Here is a 17186-nt window from a genome sequence, read left to right on the forward strand (position 1 = left end):
AAGTATATTTAGATTCAAATACTATTTTAATAGCTTTCTTTGATCTTTGAATAGTTTCTCTCCTGTGAAATACAAATGTTCAACAAAACCATCAACATTGACTCGGCTTTAAAGACCTCTTTCTTATATCCGCAACCTTTTAACCCTTTATTCGCCAAGGACGAGTTTCCACGTCATTCTCCGCCATGCGTAATCTGCCAATGACGCCGTAATGTATTACAACACATTCTGAGCCTGTTCCTGTTTTAAGGCACACAGCAATAAGGGACTACAATGTGTTATAATATTGTACGAGGCAGTAGAAACAATAGAAACAGGCTCAGAATGTGTTGTAATATTGTACGAGGCAGTAGAAACAATAGAAACAGGCTCAGAATGTGTTATAATATTGTACGAGGCAGTAGAAACAATAGAAACAGGCTCAGAATGTGTTAATAGTATTGTACGAGGCAGTAGAAACAATAGAAACAGGCTCAGAATGTGTTAATAGTATTGTACGAGGCAGTAGAAGCAATAGAAACAGGCTCAGAATGTGTTATAATATTGTACGAGGCAGTAGAAACAATAGAAACAGGCTCAGAATGTGTTATAATATTGTACGAGGCAGTAGAAACAATAGAAACAGGCTCAGAATGTGTTAATAGTATTGTACGAGGCAGTAGAAACAATAGAAACAGGCTCAGAATGTGTTAATAGTATTGTACGAGGCAGTAGAAGCAATAGAAACAGGCTCAGAATGTGTTATAATATTGTACGAGGCAGTAGAAACAATAGAAACAGGCTCAGAATGTGTTATAATATTGTACGAGGCAGTAGAAACAGAACAATAGCTTAGAAATAGGTCAAGTGCACCTTTAAGTAATCTAATGCAAAGTTGTACCTGGATTAACTGATTAACCTGTGTGTGTGTGTGTGTGTGACTGAGACATGTTTTTTTTTTTATCTACTTTTTCTCCCATTTTCTATTTTTCTCCCATCCCAATTTCGTATTGTCCAATTCTACCCTCCCCTGTCTCGAACGTTGCTAGGCCATGCCTCCCACTGGTCGGCTGCAATGTGGACGAAGCCTTGCATCACGTGTCCCCTCCGGTACACGAGGAGGCAGCCTGTCGCATCTTTTCACCTGCACAGCGCCATCTCTCAGCGGCGAGGAGTAACGCGTGGGAGGCTCACGCCGCCCCCGTCGCTTCCTGATTCTACTGCGCAGGCGCACCAACCGACCTGTAGGAGTCGCTGTCCACAACGCCCGATCCCCACCCACCAGCTTCCCACCCCCTAACACTGCCAATTGTATTAGTATGAACGACCAGCCAAGCCGGTAGCAACGCCGAGAGCTGGACTCGAACCCAGCATCTCCTGCGTTAGTGGCGAGCGCCTTGCCCACTGCGCCACTTAGCCGCCTCTATGTGTGAGACATGTTAAAGGTGCAGTCTGTAGCACAGCAGTGTGTGTGTGTGTGTGTGTGTCACCTCGTCAGCAGCAGCAGTGTGTGTGTGTGTGTGTGTGTGTCACCTCGTCAGCAGCAGCAGTGTGTGTGTGTGTGTGTGTGTGTGTGTGTGTGTGTGTGTGTGTGTGTGTGTGTGTGTGTGTCACCTCGTCAGCAGCAGCTGTGTGTGTGTGTGTGTGTGTGTGTGTGTGTGTGTGTAACCTCGTCAGCAGCAGCAGTGTGTGTGTGTGTGTGTGTGTGTGTGTGTGTGTCACCTCGTCAGCAGCAGCAGTGTGTGTGTGTGTGTGTGTGTGTCACCTCGTCAGCAGCAGCAGTGTGTGTGTGTGTGTGTGTGTGTGTGTGTGTGTGTGTGTGTGTGTGTGTGTGTGTCACCTCGTCAGCAGCAGCTGTGTGTGTGTGTGTGTGTGTGTGTGTGTGTGTGTGTAACCTCGTCAGCAGCAGCAGTGTGTGTGTGTGTGTGTGTGTGTGTGTGTGTGTCACCTCGTCAGCAGCAGCTGTGTGTGTGTGTGTAATAATAATAAATAATTTAGGACCTGCTCCGAGGTCATCATTTGGCACACATGCGAACCATGCATACAATGCGTATCTGCGATTAACCCATCCCGTCGTCCTTCCCCCCCAAGGGCAGCCGGGAGCAGACAGGCGCCACGTGAGCCGCGCCAGGGGACCAATCCAAGTGCTCCTGTCCGTCTTCGTCAAGGACGCCACAGCGTTAGCGATCTTGTTGTTGTGCATGTTTTTCCATTGGGTTTATCTTATCGGGGGGGGAAACCCTTGCGAGCACGGGGAGAACATGCAAACTCCACACAGAAAGGCCTGGGAGATACCCCACCTGGGTAACTGGCATCATGGAAACCTGGTCCCCAAGCGGGATTCGAACCCTGGACCTTCTTGCTGTGAGGCGACAGTGTTAACCACTACACCACCGTGCCGTGTGTGTGTGTGTGTGTGTGTGTGTGTCACCTCGTCAGCAGCAGCAGTGTGTGTGTGTGTGTGTGTGTGTGTGTGTGTGTGTGTGTGTGTGTGTGTCACCTCGTCAGCAGCAGCTGTGTGTGTGTGTGTGCGTGTGTGTGTATGTGTGTGTGTGTGTGTGTGTCACCTCGTCAGCAGCAGCTGTGTGTGTGTGTGTGTGTGTGTGTGTGTGTGTGTGTGTGTGTGTGTGTGTGTGTGTGTGTGTGTGTCACCTCGTCAGCAGCAGCTGTGATGCTGGTCTGCATGGTCTCCTTCAGGCTGTCGGAGCCGTCCAGGCTGTACACCGCCCCCGTCATGTAGAGCTGAGGAACATACATGTAGAGCTGAGGAACATACATGTAGAGCTGAGGAACATACATGTAGAGCTGAGGAACATACATGTAGAGCTGAGGAACATACATGTAGAGCTGAGGAACATACATGTTTTTGTCTTCGAACTTCGTCAGGGTTATGAACCTTCGTTTTTAATAATAATAAAAAAAGATTCCAAAAAATATATATATATTTAAATCTTTTTTTTATTTTTATATAAATATCCTCAAACTAAATCCTTAATTTGAATAAAGTGATTAAATTAGTATTTTTTCTTTATTAAATCAACTTTCTTTAGTGAATATAACTCATCAGTTTTAATACTATAATATTAGTGTAGCCTAATCCAGTGGTTCTCAAACTTTTTACACCAAGTACCACCTGAGAACGTAGCTGGTTCTCCAAGTACCACCATATGACCGGCGTTAAAATACAGTCTATTCAGCTATGCACAGTTCACGCAGGAGGCAAATGTATTCCTAATATCATTATTTATTGTTAACTTTTGTCAGACACAGCCACAATGTACAAAGGGATAGCACTAGAACTAGCAAACGCTTCCACACAACTCATACAATGCAAGGGGCATTGAGAACATAATAACTAACATTCTCACATAGCAAGTGAGAAAATTAAGAACAACTGTATTTCAGCAAATGTACTTAATTCTCTCTCTATCTCTCTCTCTCTCTCTCTCTCTCTCTCTCTCTCTCTCACACAGCAAGCAATTGTCCGTCATTCTCTCTCTCTCTCACACACACACACACACACACACACACACACACACACTTAGTTACAAACACTTAATTTCCTGCATTCTGGTGCAGGAATTTTTGAATTTTTACCCTTTAAATGCCAGTGTTTGTGATGGCATCACAAATTATTGTTAAAAAAAACACAAAAAGTAAAATATTTACAATATATCAAATGCAAAGTACATTTTTCTGGGGGGGATTATTACAGGCTAGGCATGTGTCAATGATTAGCAGCAACTAATGTGTTGGACCCGCGGGTCAGATGATACTTGAATTCCTCTTCTTCCCGCCGCGTGCCCGAGCCTCTGCAGCGCCGGTCTGGACGGGCGTGGGCTTTCTATCGGCTCCACCGGCTAAACTCAATCAGTTGCCTATTTTATTTATGACAACACACGAGACACTTGTGCCCTCTAACGATGTAAGGAGAAGCGCTCGATGAACAAACCCAATCCCTGTTGCCAAAAGAACGTCTAACATGACTATAGGTATGATGGAGTTACACACTGTGAATGTATGACATAAGGGGTGGGATCCCAACCTGAGCGTGAAATAAGAGCCAAATAGCCACTGTGTCAATATGGACAGCAGAGCAGACAAAGTATTTATACAGATTTAAATTTGATGGATTTTTTGTAATGTCAGATTTAACACCAACTCTTTTCAGAAAAGTGGGAGTATTTCATTTTTTATCTGACATTACAAGAAATCTAAAAATAAATGGTTATGATCAGGGCTGAAGTTGAATTAAAGATTTATGACTGTTTAGACTGCATTACTCTCCGTCACAGTGATCTCCTGGTTGTTCCCCACTTAGATTATCTAACTATTGCGCTGCCGCAACCAGAAACACTGGCCTGGCCTGCTTCTAAGTTCAGTGGCCTGACTGCAAAAAAAAAAAAAAAAAAAAAAGAAAATGTTTTAGCTTTTTTTTTTTAGCTTTTTTGGAAATGTTTTCAAGTACCACCAGCAGTACCACCAAGTACCACTAGCGGTACGCGTACCACAGTTTGAGAACCACTGGCCTAATCTTTATCTGCAACTGTGAAGAAAAACCCCATTGTTTTTTTTTTATCCACTTTTCTCTTCTTTTTCTATTTTCCTCCCATCCCAATTCCACTGTGCCAATTCTCCCCTCCCCTGTCTTGAACGTTGCTCGCATATGCCCCCCACTGGCCGGTTGTAGGGAGGATAGAAGCCTTGCATCACATGTCCCCTCCGATACACGAGGAGGCAGCCTGTCACATCTTTTCACCTGCCAGCGCGGACTCTCATTGGCAAGGTGTAACGTGTGGGAGGCTCACACTACCCCTGCCATTTCCTGTCTCTGCTGTGCAGGCACCCCAACCGACCTGTAGGAGTCACTGTCCACAAGGTCCAGATTACCACCCATCGACTTCCACCCAATTGAGTTAGTATGACGGCCGGCCCAAGACGGAGGCAACGCCGACAGCTGGATTCGAACACGGTGTCTCTTGCGTTGGTGACGAGCGCAATGTCCGCTGCGCCACCCAGCCGCCCGAAAAAACCCATTGGTTTAAACAGAATGAATAGACACATGAAAATAATATTTAAAAAATATTAAAATAAAAATATATTTTTTTTAATAAAAAAATAAAATTCTAATGTTGATTTTGAATTTGAATGCCAACGTAACGAACGAAGGTCCAAACGTTTGGGCTCAGCCCTAAGTCACACTTTACACCAGTCACACACTTTACACCAGTCACACTTTACAGCAGTCACACACTTTACAGCAGTCACACACTTTACACCAGTCACACACTTTACAGCAGTCACACACTTTACAGCAGTCACACACTTTACACCAGTCACACACTTTACACCAGTCACACTTTACAGCAGTCACACTTTACAGCAGTCACACTTTACAGCAGTCACACACTTTACAGCAGTCACACTTTACAGCAGTCACACTTTACACCATAGATATCTATAGAACACATATATCTATGCTTTACACCAGTCACACACTTTACACCAGTCACACTTTACACCAGTCACACTTTACACCAGTCACACTTTACAGCAGTCACACTTTACAGCTGTCACACTTTACAGCAGTCACACACTTTACAGCAGTCACACTTTACAGCAGTCACACACTTTACAGCAGTCACACACTTTACAGCAGTCACACACTTTACATCAGTCACACTTTACACCAGTCACACTTTACAGCAGTCACACACTTTACAGCAGTCACACTTTACATCAGTCACACTTTACAGCAGTCACACTGTAGAAGCTAAAACCGACATATTAGAAGTTGTATTATTTATGGTGTTGTATTTGTGTTTGAACACTAGGGGGCACACCACCTCTACTATGAGAGGCTCTGCTGATCAGTGCAATGTATGCACCTGCCGAGGATTCACGCTTTCAAACCTGCTTTCGTTGTTGGAACTGCTTATCTAACAAACAATTGACAACTGTTCTGTTAACCTTCATCATCGTTCATCTTTCCTTTGGACAATAAAACCCTGCAAACTACATCAGCTGCAGCCATTCAACTATTTCAACATCCACAACTTTGTTAGCTGAGTAGGACATATCTAAGTGGGTACATTGTGACGCTTGTCAATACATTTGGGGAGTGACAAGCGGCCACTACACACACGTTACACCAGCCACACTCCTAGTAGAGAGGTAGAGCTGTTTTTGGGATTCGAACATTCGCCAGGGTTTTTCGAACGGATGTTCGAACCATCGTTTTTAATCATGCAAAAAAGGTGCTCCTAAATACTTTCTCTGGTTCAGTACTGTCGAGTCTTAGCGCACATTTACGCATTTAACGTAGTGCATATTGCTGCGGTTATAAGAGTACTGACTACGTACTGGTCACAGGAGGCTTCAATAACGTTTGGATGATAATCCATTTTGTGAATCCATTTGTTGAAACAACATCTTTGTTGGCCGACGGCTCCTGCTATCTTAACGTTAGCTAAAGCTAAAGGGCTGCGCTCTGCATAGCTTAATTAACGTGCATAACATACCTGTGTAACGTTAAGTAACTTAAGTAACTTGTGTTCCGCTGGGAAAGCATCAGCATCACGGCATAAACTTGGTTTAATCCAAACGTCCGTTCGGAAACGTTGCATTATGAAATAAGACGGGTGAGTGTGAGTCACTCAACTCTGATTGATTCATTTCCTGATATGATGGTAGGGCTGTACTGTAACTAGGGCTGTACCGAATGTAATTTATTAACATTCAAAGCTTCTATTGAAGTATTAGAACAAAGCTTCGAATGTCTGTCGTTATATTTTATGACGTAATCCATTTTTTTCTTTTTTTTCTTGAACCAGGGAGTCCCATTGAGATACAAGATCGGTTTGGGAGAGGGAGGTAAGGGGTTTTAGATTGTATGTTGTGCAGTTTAGACTTCAGAGAGGGAGAGTAAAGTACAGAAAAAAGAGGTATTGTTGGGTACCGGTATCGATTCCCAGTTAAAAAGAAAAAATTTAGGCTCAGTGTCCCGAAAAGACCCACCGCGTAGGCCAGATGCAAGCCACATTTTACAATAAACCTCTGTGGGGCTGCTTAAAAAAAATTATAATCGCAAATTTAATCTCAATCGCAATATCTGTCATTAGATTATTTCCCAAAATCGTGCAGCCCTAGTGTGTGTGTGTATGTGTGTGTGTATGTGTGTATGTGTGTATGTGTGTGTGTGTGTATGTGTATCAGTGTTAATTTTGGCAGCTATTTTCATTTTAGTTTTAGTCTTAGTCATGTGTCAAGTGCTCCTTTTTCGTTTTCATCATATTTAGTCATCTTCATTTATTTTACGTTTAGTCAGTTTTAGTCAACTAAATGTCTGAGCATTTTAGTCTTAGTCAGTTTTTGTCCAAATTTTGTCTTTCTTGTTTTAGTCTAGATTTTGTTGACGAAAACGGATGACATTTTTAGTTAAAAAATATTATATTATATAAATTATAAAAAAAAAAAAAAATCTTTTTTACAGCTACTGTTTTATATTATACTGTTTTTTAGTAATAACTAGAAAGTAATGGTATTTATTCAACAACAGGTGATTGTATAGATTAGTATTAGTATCATTAAATGACAACTATGCTCAACTATGCTTCACCCACGGAAAGGTTGTTGGCACATTGGTTCCACACGGACATTATATGTTGTTGCACTTGCTTCCACAAGGCTCCGTTTAGGTCAGCTAGTAGCAGAGGCTCTGTTGTGATTTTTAATGCACAATAAATATTCAACTTTCTCTTTTGAGACTCCGCCTCAGACTCTTATCATTTGGCACTAAAAGCTAAACATTGTCACCGGTATGGCTGTCCGCAACATGTCATTAATTGTGTGCGAGAGGTCGATCAGTTAGCCACATTAGCGTGAGCTAGGTTAGCCACTAGTTAACACGAGCTAGATGGAAATACAAACAATGTAACGTTACTGGTGAAAAAGTGATTTACCTTGGAATACTCCTTTGCCAACTTGCTGTACTTTGCTTGCAGGTCTGCAGCTGGATGAATACTCCCAACTTTAGCCAAGGTAACGTAGCTTTTCAAATAGCTCTTCAGCTAATGCTACAGAGCTCCGCGTCACACTGCTCTACTCGGGACGATGGCATTAAGAAAAGTTATAATTATTTTGTCTCGTCTTGTTTTAGTCAACAATATCAACATACATGAAGAGAAATTTCGTCCTGGTTTTTGTAAATTACATTTTTGTGTCCTCAGTTGTGGTCAACGATATTTAATAAACTATTTAGTCTCGTTAGCGTGACATGGTCTTCAATAACGTGACGTCACGTCTCGTTGTCGTCATGAAAAAAACCTTCGTTGACGAACATCTTTCGTCATCATTTTAGTTGACAAAATTAACACTGGTGTGTGTGTGTATGTGTGTATGTGTGTGTGTGTGTGTGTGTATGTGTGTGTGTGTGTGTGTATGTGTGTGTGTGTGTGTGTGTATGTGTGTATGTGTGTGTATGTGTGTGTATGTGTGTGTGTGTGTGTATGTGTGTGTGTGTGTGTGTGTGTGTGTGTGTGTGTGTGTATGTGTGTATGTGTGTTACCTGAGAGTCTTTAATCTCTGTGTTAACTGCTACAGGAACGCTGCAGCCTCCCTCCTACAACAAGATCACATTGAGTCAATCTACATAACATGTGGAGATATACAGTTTGACAATCAAATCAAATCAAATCAAATCAGATTTATTTATAAGGCCCGACAACACACGTTAATGTCCCCATGGGCCGTACAGGTCTTCTTTAAACAAGTCAAGAAGAAAACATAACAATAAGTCAAGAACAGAACAAGAACACCATAAGGTCCAAACATTTTTAGATGAATGCAAATAAATGAAAGAATGCAAGCACTCCCAGACATACCCCACGCGAAGGTAAGGAAAAACTCACTAAAACCTAACAATAGGGAAAAAAAGCTCCACAGGCAGTGTGGAGGAGAGAAACCTTAGAAGGGCCGTTCAAGGGGGGACCTCCCTTCTTAGATGTCGGTGATAGTAGTGTTGCAGACGAACAGTTGGTAAGCATGCACTCAAGTGTGTAGTGAAACACAGATGAGTGCATGCAATAGCAACTGTACATTTTGAAAAATTAAAGATAGAGCTAATAGCGATAGCAACTGAACATTTTGAAAGATTAAAGATAGGGCTGATAGCGAATCTATTTGAGGCACAGGGGCGGCGCAAAAGAGGGTCACGTCCTCCCCGTCTTAAGGCCTCTGCATGCTACAGAAACTTCAAAGCAACTGCACCACAACATCGACAAAGCAACGGTGTTGCAGACACTCTACCTTTATGCTTCTGCAAAATCAACGCGCAGCCTATGTAACATTGTACCCCGTACGTAGCTAGGTTCCCTAGATAGATGACGCTTCCCTTCTCAACCAACCCATTGATAACAGGCAGAAGAATAAGCATCATTTTTACTTCCGGGCGGGGGGTTTCAAAATAAAAGAGCGAGTCTAAAAGCACCGTAAATACGTTTATTTTTTACAATATCTAACGTTACACGAACCTAAACTAATCTAAAGTTAGTTTAGGTTCGTGTTAACGTTAGATAATGTACAAAATAAACATATTTCCGGTGCTTTTAGTCGTCGCTCTTTTATTTTGAAATCCCCCGACCGGAAGTATTATAGTGTCTGTTGCTAGCAGCTTAACTTTTGTCAGCCGGTTCTGTGCTTCAACGTAACTTCATTAGTTTCCAATGGAGAGGAGAGAAAGACCGGCTCACATGCAGCTCAAACTACCCGTTGGAATAAATTAATTGATTGATGTTTAACTTGTCCCTGTGTGTGTCCAGTCATTACGACTAGCAAACGTTGTATTTAACATTACCTCAGGATACCATTGTATTTAGTTGGTTAGCTATGTAGCTAATGTGGATAGCATTTTGAATATCACCAATGTTAGCTGGCTGGCTACAGCTTTATTTACTAAATTATGGAGGCTTTTTAATCGTCAAGGTAAGAGAGGATTTGTCATGATCAACTGAAGGCGTATGCTATGGAACAATATGTGCTTGGGTTTTCAGAAAAAGGCCAGTTATGACGCTAATTATTTAGCTAATATTGATAGCATAGCTTGCTGCCTACAACAATGGCGGATGGTATTCCTCGCTGACCATATTATTCTATGACAGCCCCGCCCCCATTCACTACCAACCAATCACTGCTACGCAATACCAACGCAACGGGTCTTTAGATTAGATTTTGGACACAGGTACGCAACGCCCAAGCAACACAGTCTACAAGACTGTCTGCAACAAGCGCGCTGAAATCGCGCCGATGTTGTGTTGAAGTTGCTTTGAATTTGCTGTAGCATGTAGAGGCCTTTAGTCACGGGACATTCAACACTCCGGTCGTTGCTCAGGGACAGCCGATAGGGAGATAGGATGAGAAGAGTGTGTGTGTGTGTGTGTGTGTGTGTGTGTGTATGGTGTGTGTGTGTGTGTGTGTGTGTGTATATGTATGGTGTGTGTGTGTGTGTGTGTGTGTGTGTGTGTGTGTGTGTGTGTGTGTGACCCACCAGGCGTCTCATGAAGGCCCTCTCTGCGACGCAGCGCAGCACGGTCTCTGGGTGGTGCAGCACCGAGATCATCTCCAGCAGGTCCACGTCTCGGGCCCGGACCTCCACGGCCAGCGCCCCCTGGTGGTGGTGGTGACGCACACACGCATGATTTACATGATGTTGCTTCACGGCTCACTGCTCCTTAACCCTTTCACTGCTGCACTGCCAAACGGTTAACCCTTTCACTGCGACAATACACAGAAGGTTAACCCTTTCACTGCCACACAACAGCAGGTTAACCCTTTCACTGCCACACTACAGAAGGTTAACAGAAGGTTAGTGTGATAGTAAAGGGTTACCCTTCTGTAGTGTGGCAGTGAAAGGGTTAATAATACATGAAGAACTCTGAACCGATGTCGAGGAGTAAAGAACTGAGCAACACACCTGTCCAACAGAGTACATGCAGTAAAGACCTGAACACACCTGTCCAACAGAGTACATGCAGTAAAGACCTGAACACACCTGTCCAACAGAGTACATGCAGTAAAGACCTGAACACACCTGTCCAACAGAGTACATGCAGTAAAGACCTGAACACACCTGTCCAACAGAGTACATGCAGTAAAGACCTGAACACACCTGTCCAACAGAGTACATGCAGTAAAGACCTGAACACACCTGTCCAACAGAGTACATGCAGTAAAGACCTGAACACACCTGTCCAACAGAGTACATGCAGTAAAGACCTGAACACACCTGTCCAACAGAGTACATGCAGTAAAGACCTGAACACACCTGTCCAACAGAGTACATGCAGTAAAGACCTGAACACACCTGTCCAACAGAGTACATGCAGTAAAGACCTGAACACACCTGTCCAACAGAGTACATGCAGTAAAGACCTGAACACACCTGTCCAACAGAGTACATGCAGTAAAGACCTGAACACACCTGTCCAACAGAGTACATGCAGTAAAGACCTGAACACACCTGTCCAACAGAGTACATGCAGTAAAGACCTGAACCAGGCCTGTACAGTGCGAGATATATATCGCACGTGCTACAGCAACAGCGGTCTGTGCGATGGATGGATTTACTTCAGTAGCACTGGTGCGATAGGGATTCGGTTCATATAGATACTCTTATTTTGAAAATCCTGTAGCGGGTCTCATTTCTGCCCACGCGCAGCTCCAGCTAGGCTCCGAAAGCTAGCAACGTTCAGGTGCATATGATAATCTTATTTTGAAAAAACTCTTGTGACAACTCGACGAGTCATATCCGCCCTATCCGTGCGCCTTCTGCAAGCAGAGCAGCGCGTTGGTCGGTTGCTGCGTTAACACAGCAGTGCGCCTACACGTCCCGAAATAAGTCCGTGGTGGTTTTTTTTTCTCGCAACGGGTCAAATGCATCTACATGCTTTGCACCGTCGCCATTCCTTTATGCGCACATCGCCCGAAATTAACGTTTATGTACCATTACAATCACTACAACGTTAGCAAGCTAACAAGCTAATCCTGATCACAGGCAGAGCCAGCAGACACAGTGTGGACTGGGAAATGGGGGGGGGCACTCTCTCCCCTTCCCTGTGTGTGTGTGCGTGCGTGCGTTTGGAAAGATGATGAAGTCACTAGTCAGGACAGGAGTATATTATAGTAAACTGAGGATGGACAGATAATGTTGATATTCAAATAAACAAGTTTCGAGAGGAGTGGAAGTTTGAAGACAGACTAGACTACAGTATGATGCGGGGGTGGTGAGTTGAAACAGTGTGTGTGAATGAATGAATGAATGAAAACTTTATTTAACAGATTGCAGAATGGGTACAGTACAGTACGGCTCAATACACACAATTGTTAAGGGGATGCAGACCTGAGAAAGACGTTTGTCTTGTTTACATCAGGGTCCCCCATTGTGTGTGTGTGTGTGTGTGTCCCAACCGACCCCACTTCTATGTTTCAATAAATTATTTGCATTTAAAACTATTAACGCTGACTCATTCCTTCAGTCCACTCAAAATTATGCTAATATTCCTTATGTTGTTTATGATATTAATTGAAAATAGCATATGAGAGTATCATAGTAATAATAACACATGGCGATATACTAAATGACAGCCAAACATGGCACTGCAACTAAATAACACAAATACAATAGGCACATTTGTGACTGTTACAAATATAACACGTTTTATACTTGTGCTACAAGATTTTGGCCTGTGCTACAAAACTATCAACCTCTGTAGCACCAGTGCTATGTGCAAAAAAAGTTAACGTACAGCCCTGCTGAACACACCTGTCCAACAGAGTACATGCAGTAAAGACCTGAACACACCTGTCCAACAGAGTACATGCAGTAAAGACCTGAACACACCTGTCCAACAGAGTACATGCAGTAAAGACCTGAACACACCTGTCCAACAGCGTACATGCAGTAAAGACCTGAACACACCTGTCCAACAGCGTACATGCAGTAAAGACCTGAACACACCTGTCCAACAGAGTACATGCAGTAAAGACCTGAACACACCTGTCCAACAGAGTACATGCAGTAAAGACCTGAACACACCTGTCCAACAGAGTACATGCAGTAAAGACCTGAACACACCTGTCCAACAGAGTACATGCAGTAAAGACCTGAACACACCTGTCCAACAGAGTACATGCAGTAAAGACCTGAACACACCTGTCCAACAGAGTACATGCAGTAAAGACCTGAACACACCTGTCCAACAGCGTACATGCAGTAAAGACCTGAACACACCTGTCCAACAGCGTACATGCAGTAAAGACCTGAACACACCTGTCCAACAGAGTACATGCAGTAAAGACCTGAACACACCTGTCCAACAGAGTACATGCAGTAAAGACCTGAACACACCTGTCCAACAGAGTACATGCAGTAAAGACCTGAACACACCTGTCCAACAGAGTACATGCAGTAAAGACCTGAACACACCTGTCCAACAGAGTACATGCAGTAAAGACCTGAACACACCTGTCCAACAGAGTACATGCAGTAAAGACCTGAACACACCTGTCCAACAGAGTACATGCAGTAAAGACCTGAACACACCTGTCCAACAGAGTACATGCAGTAAAGACCTGAACACACCTGTCCAACAGAGTACATGCAGTAAAGACCTGAACACACCTGTCCAACAGAGTACATGCAGTAAAGACCTGAACACACCTGTCCAACAGAGTACATGCAGTAAAGACCTGAACACACCTGTCCAACAGAGTACATGCAGTAAAGACCTGAACACACCTGTCCAACAGAGTACATGCAGTAAAGACCTGAACACACCTGTCCAACAGCGTACATGCAGTAAAGACCTGAACACACCTGTCCAACAGAGTACATGCAGTAAAGACCTGAACACACCTGTCCAACAGAGTACATGCAGTAAAGACCTGAACACACCTGTCCAACAGAGTACATGCAGTAAAGACCTGAACACACCTGTCCAACAGAGTACATGCAGTAAAGACCTGAACACACCTGTCCAACAGCGTACATGCAGTCCTCAGGTCCCAGGATCTAGAGGAGAGAAACAACAGTTACCGAGAGCTCTGTGGGCGTTACCGAGAGCTCTGTGGGCGTTACTGAGAGCTCTGTGGGCGTTACCTTGAGCTCTGTGGGCGTTACTGAGAGCTCTGTGGGCGTTACCGAGAGCTCTGTGGGCGTTACCGAGAGCTCTGTGGGCGTTACTGAGAGCTCTGTGGGCGTTACCGAGAGCTATGTGGGCGTTACTGAGAGCTCTGTGGGCGTTACCGAGAGCTCTGTGGGCGTTACCGAGAGCTCTGTGGGCGTTACTGAGAGCTCTGTGGGCGTTACTGAGAGCTCTGTGGGCGTTACTGAGAGCTATGTGGGCGTTACTGAGAGCTCTGTGGGCGTTACTGAGAGCTCTGTGGGCGTTACTGAGAGCTCTGTGGGCGTTACTGAGAGCTCTGTGGGCGTTACCGAGAGCTATGTGGGCGTTACTGAGAGCTATGTGGGCGTTACTGAGAGCTCTGTGGGCGTTACCGAGAGCTCTGTGGGCGTTACCGAGAGCTCTGTGGGCGTTACCGAGAGCTCTGTGGGCGTTACTGAGAGCTCTGTGGGCGTTACCGAGAGCTCTGTGGGCGTTACTGAGAGCTCTGTGGGCGTTACCGAGAGCTCTGTGGGCGTTACCGAGAGCTCTGTGGGCGTTACCGAGAGCTCTGTGGGCGTTACTGAGAGCTCTGTGGGCGTTACTGAGAGCTCTGTGGGCGTTACTGAGAGCTATGTGGGCGTTACTGAGAGCTATGTGGGCGTTACTGAGAGCTCTGTGGGCGTTACTGAGAGCTCTGTGGGCGTTACTGAGAGCTCTGTGGGCGTTACTGAGAGCTCTGTGGGCTGACGCGGTTCTCTGTGGGACCAGTACCTGGCTGATGGTTCTCTGTGGGACCAGTACCTGGCTGATGGTTCTCTGTGGGACCAGTACCTGGCTGATGTGGTTCTCTGTGGGACCAGTACCTGGCTGATGTGGTTCTCTGTGGGACCAGTACCTGGCTGATGGTTCTCTGTGGGACCAGTACCTGACTGACCCGGTTCTCTGTGGGACCAGTACCTGACTGACGCGGTTCTCTGTGGGACCAGTACCTGATTGATGGTTCTCTGTGGGACCAGTACCTGGCTGATGTGGTTCTCTGTGGGACCAGTACCTGACTGACGCGGTTCTCTGTGGGACCAGTACCTGGCTGATGCGGTCCTCCCAGCCCATTCTCTTGAGACCGGCAGCGGCCAGGATGATGGCAGCGAAGTCGTCCTTCTCGTCCAGCTTCTTCAGCCGCGTGTTGAGGTTCCCGCGCTGCAGGCCGGCGTTAAGGAACAACGCCTCAAACACCGACGTCAAACTATATCAACTATAAACTGTAACCGTTTCATCCGACGTTTAAATTCGGATCATTTGGCAAAAGATTTGATGCATCGTACCGGCTAACATTTTGATTAAAACAAGGCACAATCTAGCTGAAATTAACGTTAAATTGCTCTTACCTGTGGCCTATTAGATTCCAAAAAGAATATTCCAATTATTTGATTGCCATCTGTTAGATCGTATGTCCATTTGGGCCACGACATAACCCCCCACAGCATCATGAATCGGTGGTCCCGAAAACTATTCAATGCGATCGGGGAGAGCCCTCGGTCCAGGCTACTCGAAAACTCCACCGGATGAATTTCAATGACGCACAGCCACATACACAGAGTCTCAAAGGGAGTGCAACATCGGCCGCATACCACCAGGCGGCGGCATTGGACTTTTGCAATCTCAGACCCATTCCATATGGTTACACAGGCTCCCTGGATGGATAACGATTGGAAATAGCGAATAAAAGAAATAACGATCAAACACGTATTAAATCGTTGTTGGCAGCGAATGAGTTAACGATTGATATTCTGTTTTGAAAGTAGCGTTTGTTTGACAGAGTCGCGGGGAAACGGTGGGAGGATGAGAACAGCAGGAAGGATACGATGTCTCTGAACTGCAGGTGAGGGAACCTGCTCTTCAGCTGGGCGGCCCGCCGGAGCGAACTGGTGCCGATCACGCTGAGGAAACAAACGGGCGACATTTTCATTTATTTTCTGCCTTTTTACTTTGTTCCCGTCTCCACAATTTTTGTCATTATGCCAATTTCCTTCCTGGTCATTGCCCTACTGTCAGTCTGGAGGGTGTAGACTACCCTACTGTCAGTCTGGGGAGGGTGTAGACTACCCTACTGTCAGTCTGGAGGGTGTAGACTACCTTACTGTCAGTCTGGAGGGTGTAGACTACCTTACTGTCAGTCTGGAGGGTGTAAACTACCTTACTGTCAGTCTGGGGAGGGTGTAGACTACCTTACTGTCAGTCTGTGGAGGGTGTAGACTACCCTACTGTCAGTCTGTGGAGGGTGTAGACTACCTTACTGTCAGTCTGTGGAGGGTGTAGACTACCCTACTGTCAGTCTGGGGAGGGTGTAGACTACCTTACTGTCAGTCTGGGGAGGGTGTAGACTACCCTACTGTCAGTCTGGGGAGGGTGTAGACTACCCTACTGTCAGTCTGGGGAGGGTGTAGACTACCTTACTGTCAGTCTGGGGAGGGTGTAGACTACCTTACTGTCAGTCTGGAGGGTGTAGACTACCTTACTGTCAGTCTGGGGAGGGTGTAAACTACATTACTGTCAGTCTGGGGAGGGTGTAGACTACCCTACTGTCAGTCTGGAGGGTGTAGACTACCTTACTGTCAGTCTGGGGAGGGTGTAGACTACCTTACTGTCAGTCTGGGGAGGGTGTAGACTACCTTACTGTCAGTCTGGAGGGTGTAGACTACCTTACTGTCAGTCTGGAGGGTGTAGACTACCTTACTGTCAGTCTGGAGGGTGTAGACTACCTTACTGTCAGTCTGGGGAGGGTGTAGACTACCTTACTGTCAGTCTGGGGAGGGTGTAGACTACCTTACTGTCAGTCTGGAGGGTGTAGACTACCTTACTGTCAGTCTGGAGGGTGTAGACTACCTTACTGTCAGTCTGGGGAGGGTGTAGACTACCTTACTGTCAGTCTGGAGGGTGTAGACTACCCTACTGTCAGTCTCGAGGGTGTAGACTACCTTACTGTCAGTCTTGCCTCTACATTACCCAGAAGTTTAACATCGAACATTTAAAAAACATTTCTCTCCCCAA

At 45.2% G+C, this 17186-nt stretch overlaps 1 protein-coding gene across 2 annotated transcripts in view; it reads right to left on the reverse strand.

Annotated features, from left to right (window-relative positions):
- LOC311245409 (porphobilinogen deaminase-like) overlaps nucleotides 1-17186 on the reverse strand; it is a 36100-nt gene that overhangs the window by 4273 nt on the left and 14641 nt on the right. For both annotated transcript variants that reach the window (XM_084335253.1, XM_084335252.1), the window contains exons 8-13: nucleotides 16000-16075; nucleotides 15222-15335; nucleotides 14006-14044; nucleotides 10523-10642; nucleotides 8546-8599; nucleotides 2632-2721 (exon numbers count right to left, since the gene is read on the reverse strand). In XM_084335253.1, the coding sequence (XP_084191379.1) occupies nucleotides 2632-2721; nucleotides 8546-8599; nucleotides 10523-10642; nucleotides 14006-14044; nucleotides 15222-15335; nucleotides 16000-16075 (493 nt within the window). The remainder of the gene's footprint in view (nucleotides 1-2631; nucleotides 2722-8545; nucleotides 8600-10522; nucleotides 10643-14005; nucleotides 14045-15221; nucleotides 15336-15999; nucleotides 16076-17186) is intronic.

This window comes from Notolepis coatsorum, assembly GCF_963971535.1.
Source record: "Notolepis coatsorum genome assembly, chromosome: 1".
Taxonomy (NCBI): domain Eukaryota; kingdom Metazoa; phylum Chordata; class Actinopteri; order Aulopiformes; family Paralepididae; genus Notolepis; species Notolepis coatsorum.